At 40.9% G+C, this 8,430-nt stretch overlaps 1 protein-coding gene across 2 annotated transcripts in view; it reads left to right on the top strand.

The window, feature by feature from the left end:
• The first annotated feature begins 1,834 nt into the window (after positions 1–1,834).
• pde5ab (phosphodiesterase 5A, cGMP-specific, b) overlaps positions 1,835–8,430 on the top strand; it is a 317,570-nt gene continuing 310,974 nt past the window's right edge. The window contains exon 1 of one of the 2 annotated variants that reach the window (XM_078163748.1): positions 1,835–2,017. In XM_078163748.1, coding sequence (XP_078019874.1) covers positions 2,013–2,017 — 5 coding nt within the window. In that variant the 5' untranslated portion in view covers positions 1,835–2,012. Of the gene's footprint in view, positions 2,018–2,547; positions 2,847–8,430 lie in introns of those variants that run through there. The other variant, XM_078163749.1, reaches the window with a different exon arrangement.

Raw genomic sequence — 8,430 nt, 5'->3', positions numbered from 1 at the left:
TCAAATAAGGGTGTCATCTCTAGATTTTATAAAGGCCTATTGTCCAAAAAGTCTCACAGTACAGGATATGTTAAGGAAAAATGGGAGAGGGAGGGTAATCTGTTAATATCTGAAGAGGATTGGCTTGACATTTGTCAATCCCAATGGAAATGCACCAGCTCTCACGCATGGCGGGAGTTTGGGTGGAAGTGTATTCTCCATTTCTTCATTACACCAAAACAAAAGACACATTTTACTGAAGGGGATGCTATGTGCTGGAGACGGTGTGGACACTGGGAAGCCAGTCACTGGCATATCTTTTGGGAGTGTCCAGTGGTTAAACCCTTCTGGACAGAGCTTCACAAAGTAATGAGGCATATTTAACACTAACCTACCTATGCAATTTTCCACGTTATTTTTAGGAAATTTAGGTTTACACGTTAGAAGAGCTGATGAATATTTATTTGGTATTTTGATAACTGCCGGTAAAAAAGCAATTACAAGGCATTGGTTACTTCCTGACCCACCCACAATACAGGAGTGGATGGTTATAGTAAATGACATTTATCTTATGGAAAAGATTACCTTCTCTCTTTGCCTTTGGAAAAATGCATTTATTAATCTTTGGACCATGTGGGTTAGATATGTTAGCCCCTTACAGACAGATTTTGTGGAGGTATTGAATGAATGACCCTGTAATGCTGTTTTTGTATTTATTTATTATTTGATGTTTTATTGGGCCTAAAAATTAGTCATGTTGTACTTATAATTTATTTCAAATCCCCTGGTAGACCTTTTTTTTTAAAAAAAAAATTTGCTCTACGGGCGGCACGGTGGTGTGGTGGTTAGCACTGTCGCCTCACAGCAAGGGGGTTGCCGGTTCGATCCCGGGTGCAGGAGCCCTTCTGTGCGGAGTTTGCATGTTCTCCCCATGTCAGCGTGGGTTCTCTCCAGGCACTCCGGCTTCCTCCCACAGTCCAAAGACATGCAGATTGGGGATTAGGTTAATTGATAACTCTAAATTGCCCGTAGGTGTGAATGTGAGCGTGAATGGTTGTCTGTCTCTATGTGTCAGCCCTGCGATAGTCTGGCGACCTGTCCAGGGTGTACCCTGCCTCTCGCCTGATGTCAGCTGGAATAGGCTCCAGCCCCCCCGTGACCCTCAAGAGGATGAATGAATGAATGAATTTGCTCTAATGTATATGTCTATCTTTCCCAGAATGTTCAAAGTTCTCAAATATAAGGCGTTTGACTTTATGTATTTTGTTTCTTGTTTTGTAAACAAAAAATTACAATTGTGAGCGGCAGAAGAGGTACTGTTGTATATTGTCTGAATGTAAGCATTGTAACACTTTGCTCTCACAAAATAAAAATAAAAAATGTAAAAAAAAAAAAAAAAAAAAAAAAGAAAAGAAAACATAATGACTAAGTTGACTTAAATGTCATGAATTTCCGTCAACTAAAACATTTTAAATTTTCCTCAACTAAAACTAGACTAAAACTATGAAGGATAAAAATGACTAAAATGTGACAAAAACTACTAAGCATTTTTGTCTCAAGACTAATACTAAGTGTAAAATAGCTGTCAAAATTAACACCCGTCAAGAGCTAAATAACTAATCAGCCAAAGTCATGCAAACATCCAAAATCCTGCCATGTGAAATTAAGAGTATAAAAGACAGTTGCGCAACAGTGGTTTCCCAGTCCAGATAGCCTCTCTGCAGGCCTGCACAGTCTCCAAGCTGGAGAGGAGGGGGGGGGGGGGGGGGTCCCTTGTGTGGAACACAAGGAGGAATTATTATAGTCCTGTCTCTGCTTCCCTTGTTCACTTAACACTCCTTTTTATTTTCTCTTTCCCCTCCAAAAAAGGATACGGATAAAGCCAGGGACAGGAGGGTGGGGGGTGATAAAAGAGGGGAGAAACCAGAGGAGGAAACCCCCTTGTTTCGACTCCATCAGTGCATGTGCATGAGTGCATATGTTGACGCTGCAGAGGTTGCTCAGCTGAGCCAGAAGGACTTGCTTCTATCGCCATGGGGTGAGTATGATACTCGAGGATGGGGTCTGCCAATTAGACAGACCACAACCACAACTATTCATGAGTTGTGTGTGTGTGTGTGTGTGTGTGTGTGTGTGTGCCTGTGTGTGTGTGTGTGTGAGAGAGAGAGAGAGAGAGAGAGAGAGAGAGAGAGAGAGAGAGAGATATGAAGCCTGGAAAGTTTGGTGCTTTGGAGGAAGAAGAGTTTGTCTGTGATACTAGATAGTAATGGAGCTAAGTGCCTAGACTGTGTGTGTTTTATTTGAGCAGACCTGTTAATCTGAATGTAATTTCTTCTGAGCAAGCCTTTTACACTGCACTGAAAGAAAAGTGGTGCTGGCATGTAAAAAAACACAACTTAAGAGGACCAATGCCTCAATACTGCAAGGGGAATTTGAAGTCCTGGCATTAACTCCCAAGCCTGCCTTGTTTTCTCTCTGTTTGTGTCCAGACTCGTTATCCTCCAGTGGCTTCATTGAACAAATGCGAGACTGAGCGTGTCTACTCTCACACTTTGACAGCCCCTACCCTCCTCTTTCACGTGTCATTGTTGCCGCCCATGGAGGCATAAATAAACACATGCCGTCACTTAAAAAAAAAAAAAAAGTCGGCGCAGATCCCACAGTCCGGCACTGTGCAGCACCAGTCCCAAAGAGGTCATGGGACTTGTGGGCTGCATCTGAACTGGCTCCAGGAATTTGGCGATGAAGCTTGAAAGCTACAGCGAGGAAATCCTCACCTTTGACCCCCCCCCCCCCCCCTCCCTTCTTGAGCGTGTTGTGATTGGCCGGGTCGGCTAAGGGAAGCGGAGACTTTGGCTTGTCAACTGGTCAGTTTTTCTTTTGGACTTTGTTTGTTATTGTATACTCTGTCTTCTGTTGCATGTGCTTTTCCTTTTTTCATCTTCAAATTCTCTCTCTTACACAACCTTCCACACATAAACACCTTTGTTTTCTTATTTTCCCAGCATTTCTCCACTGAGCTCAGGATTCTCAATATTTTTCCTCATATATTCTAAAAGAGCTCATCAGTTCTAGTGGCTTATCAGTGAGCTATGGAGAGGGCAGCATCCAGAGCTGTTGGCTACCTGAGCCCGAGGATGAGTTTGTTCTGACTATATAAGGCCTCTGTCTTCTCTCCTCTGGTCTTGCTCTTCATTCTGCAATCTGGCCTCCTTAACAGTGGAAATATCTCAAGGGGTCTTTTTCTTTGTTTTCACCACATAGGATCAGAGACGTTTATCTGCAGAGCTCTTTTTAAATGATGTGGAAAGTGGCTAGGATGTAGCTCATAGGGCCGGTTTAGCTCTGAGCCTTGATGTGTGCATGCTGGAGGAACTATAGGTTTGGTGGAAAATGAAGCAAAGTGGAAACTGTCTTAGCTGCTAAACCTGTGAAACAAAAGATGGAATTTTGATTCATTTTTAGGCTGACTGACCACTCCGCGATTACCATCTTACCACACTTTAGCTCACTGCGGACAACTTAAAGATGCACTAATCACTGTGTTAAAAAAAATTCACGGTTCGGTTTGACACGCTATAGTGGTGTCACAGTTTGGTACGTTGTTGATTCAGCAAAAAGGAGAAACGCCAGAATAATGTCCTTGGTTTTTGAAATTTTAAATGTATGAAAACTCAGAGCCAAGCAATACTTCACACATCTATTTCCAAACAGGTGTACAGTGTATATGCAAACAAATAGAGTGCTGAAGAAATATTGTAGCTCAGCTGTAACTTGAAACGTTGCAACATTAAAATCATTATTATTTCTTAAAGGTATAATATGTAGTTTTTACACATAAAATGTCTAAAAACGACTAAACCAATATTATATATTTTGTTTAGTTGTGTACTTTGATTATCAGAAATGTTTCCAACAATTTTTCAAACCCAGATAAATATGAAATATTAATAAAAGTTACGGACCGTGTCATTAGGTCGCATGTCAATTTAGCCTAGTGACGAGCAGAGATTTCCTCTGTTCATATGAAGCCAGGATAAATCCCGAAGTATAAATCCCTGAAGGATAGATCACACACAAGACTTAAAATGCTATTTTAGTGGAGGCTTTACTGTCTTCACAATTTATTGTTTCTTATCTGTGAAATACAAGTAAATACAAGCTTCGTTTCCACTGAGGGAAACGGTGTCAGTATACAGAATCTGACAGGCACTGTTGCCAACTCCTCAGTAACAAAAGTAGCTATTGTCTGTCCTTAAAGTCGCTAGAAGTCGCTAAATGACGTCATCGCCTAATTTGCATAATTGTCCATGCATGTAATTGTAATGGACGCTGTAGGAGAGAGGAATAACATCGTGGGAGAGACATAAACTGAGTAAAAAACACCCTGAATATCTTTAGAAATACAAATGAACCTTCTTTCAGTGATTTATATTAGACAAAGAAAATTTTACATTTACATCCCGCCCTGACTGTAAGCCAGGTCAGGATCAGCCAGCGGCGGTTCCGCGCATGTGTGATTCACTTGCAGTCTGGATGCGGAGGGGTTAACATCTCCTGCTCTGACTGCAGCTGGGAGGGAGGGCTGGGCCGCCTGTGAGTGCTTTGGGGCAGGGGAGGGGCCCACGGCAGCATCCACTGCTCATTGAAAAGGATAAGAACGATACATGCTTTCACGTCAGTCTCCAGAAGTCTCCAATAACATCAGAAAAAGTCGCTACATTTGTCGCTAGTCGCTTTTTTTTTTCAAAAAGAGTCAATAGAGGGGTCTGAAAAGTCGCTAAATACAGCGACAAAGTCGCTAAGTTGGCAAAACTGCTGACAGGAGCCCTGCGTCACTGCGACGCTGAGCATTAGGATGGGAAAGTAACACGGTGATTATTCGACCATTGAGATTTTGGTTGGACGTGAGCATATTGACCAAATAATCGACCAGTCGACCGGGAGACTACAGCCCTAATGAAAACTAACGTGGTCTTTCAGTTCTTTGTACAAAAAACAAGCTGCACAGCATCTCGTTCTTCAGCTCGGAAGTCGTGTTTGTTACCGTGCTACTGGGTTAGCTGCTAAGGAGAATCTGTAGCTGTGCAGTGGCTCGTTTTTTGACTCGGTGTGTTTTTATCTACTACCTTCTCTCATCACATCACATTGCCCACATAATTCACAGTGAAACCAAAATGGTCCAAATACCAGACCTGTAGGTTATCAAAGGATCTTCTATCTCCCTAACCTTGCATATTTGATTTTCCAACAATATACTCAACATATCGTTCAGTTTGTAATGCATACCGAACTGAAAGTCTCGTAGCAAATGGTTCAATATGGACATGTGTATTGTTACAATCCTACTATTTTATGTATTAACAATAGATCACATGACAATATGTAACGCGAAACCTGTTGCATATTGATGAAACTACAGAGAATTATCACCCAACTCTTAAGCATCTTTTAGGTTGTTGTTTTGAGAACAGCAGAGTTGGTGATAATTCTCTGTGGGTTCATCACTACCCAGGGACGTAAATATAGACAGTGCAGGCAGTGCAGTTGCACTGGGGCCTATGGGATGGGTGGGGGGGAACTTATGTTAAAATAAGAGTGGTGCAATCTGCCATATGTGCCCTTGAAAAGGCAAACCAATCCCCATCATGTTTTTTTGTGTGTGTGTGTGTGTGTGTGTGTGTTTGTGGGTGTGTTTGTAAAATATTCAGTAAGAATTTAAAACAAATTATGTGTTCATTCGACAAACTATAGAAAATATAAATTAACTATGAAAATTATGCAATTAATTGAATAATTTCTGATTTTGTTTGTTATTTTTGTCATATACAGATTTGCAATAGTGATTGCTGGGGAATATGTATGTTGATATTTTCCCTTGTCAAGTCTGTAGTCAAGATTGTATTTGAGCATGTGACAGGACGATATGATATACAGTAGCTAGTTAAGACACAAAATCTGGCACGAGGGCCCATAATGATATTGGGCACTGGGGCCCATCCTAGCTATCGTGAGCCACTGTCACTACCTGACACCTTTCCCATACATATACTGTATCTATTTGTTTCATCAATTGTCACTAATAAAAATATTGATAAGAGCAGCTTTAACTGTTGTGGTATACAGTCTTCTGTTCTCTAAATGGACATGCATTTGTATTAGAGTTGTACCGATACCGCTACCAGTATTGGAAATGCCTCCGATACTGCCTAAAATGCGGTATCGGGTATCGGCGAGTACAGCCTATGACCATTCCGATACCACGTAATGCCTCACGTCATTACGCATACACACGCTACAGGCAAACGAAACGGAAATGGAGTGGAGTTTAAAAAGCATTCTACTGTAGCCTTTAAAGTGTCTTTTTTTACCAAATTGTGTGGCTGCACTTTAACCTTTGTCTTGATCTGTGTCAACACTGGATAATAATAATAATAAAATGTTTTTATGGCATTCATTCTACTATTATGTATTTTTTTCTTAATATTTTACATAGAGTTTTAGGAGTTGAGACATACAACAATTCATATCCCATCCATTTTTATTTTACATGCTGGTATCGGATCAGTACTCGGTATCAGCAGATACCTAAGGTTCAGGGATTGGAATGGGTATCAGGAAGGAAAAAGTGGTATCGGTACATCTCTAATTTGTATAGCACCTTTCTAGTCTTCATACCATTCAAAGTGCTTTAACACTACATGCAACATTCATACACTGGTGAGGCTACCTGGAGTATCCTCTTGTGACCCTGCGTCCTCATATGAGGACATTACATTTTGGGATTGCTGGACCTTATACTTCATTCTGCTTAACTTAGACCTGTTGTCCTTGTTTGTGAACACTTTGATGTGCTATATAGTGGTAGTAAGAGCATGATACACTAATCCATGTAAAAACAAGATGGGAGCCATCTCTGCCAAGTCAGTCTACAACTGATTCCAGCACAAAAGTGGACAAGGTACAAAACCTGACCAAATTTCATTGATAAAACTTGTTTATTTATGCTTAATATGATTTGTGGTCTGACATTGTATACACATTTCAAGATGTGTTTGATGAACACAACTGGGCACGTGCGCAAGCTGCGACTGACTGAGGGTTTCTCGGCATCCTATGTCCTGTGTTTTAAGTGATTTTATGAGTGTTTTTTGTGTTTTTATGCCTTTGATTGTCATGGACAAGTGCTTCTAGACATTTTTCTATTGATCGACTGTGATGGAGTTGTCTGTCCTCGTCGCACTGTGGACTTTGATCAACCTGTCTTTGGGGTCCAGTGGGATTGCACTTCCTTGTCCGAGGATACAGTATGCTCAAGATTGTCTGCTGCAATAGAATACACAGAACCAAATCACTGGGTTAACACCGGACTTTCATATGCCAGTTACCAGATGAGATTCGATGAGGTCAGTGTGAATTTTGGCAGCAATTATATGAAGGGAATTAAAAAAAGGAAGCGGAATAAAAGGGGAGGTGTCAGGCTGCACCTAAAGAAGCGGCAGCTTACTCGCCTTCGCCTGCCCTCCCTGATCCTGGGGAACCTACAGTCTCTGCGGAATAAACTTGACGAGCCTCAAGGAAATGTTTGTGTCCTCCGCAACTACAAGGACCGCAGTGATTTCTTCAGCTAAATCATCAACGTGTCTCTTAGACCCCATCCCAACTAGGCTACTTAAGGAGGTCTTACCTTTAGTTAACACTCATATATTAGATATGATCAATCTATCCTTATTAACAGGCTATGTACCACAGTCTTTTAAGGTAGCTGTAATTAAACCTCTACTAAAAAAGCCCACCCTGGATCCAGAGGTATTAGCCAACTATAGACCAATATCTAATCTTCCCTTTATGTCAAAGATCCTTGAGAAAGTAGTCACAGACCAGCTGTGTGATTTTCTCCATGATAATAATTTATTTGAGGAATTTCAGTCAGGATTTAGAGTGCATCATAGCACTGAGACAGCGCTAGTTAAAATTACAAATGACCTTCTGATTGCTTCAGACAAAGGACTTGTCTCTGTACTTGTTTTATGAGATCTTAGTGCGGCGTTTGACACAATTGACCACGACGACTGGATCACTTAATTGGCCTAAAAGGTTCTGCACCAAGCTAGTTTAAATCTTATTTATCTGATCGTTTTCAGTTTGTTGACGTTCATAATGAATCACCCTTACGTACCAAAGTTTGTTTTGGAGTTCCGCAAGGTTCTGTGCTCGGACCAATCCTATTTACTCTATATATGCTTCCTTTAGGTACCATCATTAGAAATCACTCTATAAATTTACATTGTTATGCGGATGATATACAGTTGCATTTATCGATGAAGCCAGAAGAAAGTAATCAATTAACTAAACTCCATAACTGCCTTAAAGACATAAAAACTTGGATGAGCACCAATTTCCTGATGTTAAATTCAGACAAAACTTAAGTTATTGTTCTTGGCCCCAAAC

Source organism: Epinephelus lanceolatus, chromosome 22 (genome assembly GCF_041903045.1).
Source record: "Epinephelus lanceolatus isolate andai-2023 chromosome 22, ASM4190304v1, whole genome shotgun sequence".
Classification (NCBI taxonomy): domain Eukaryota; kingdom Metazoa; phylum Chordata; class Actinopteri; order Perciformes; family Serranidae; genus Epinephelus; species Epinephelus lanceolatus.
Note: the sequence above shows the minus strand (reverse complement) of the source record. Positions and strands in the feature narration are given on the sequence as shown.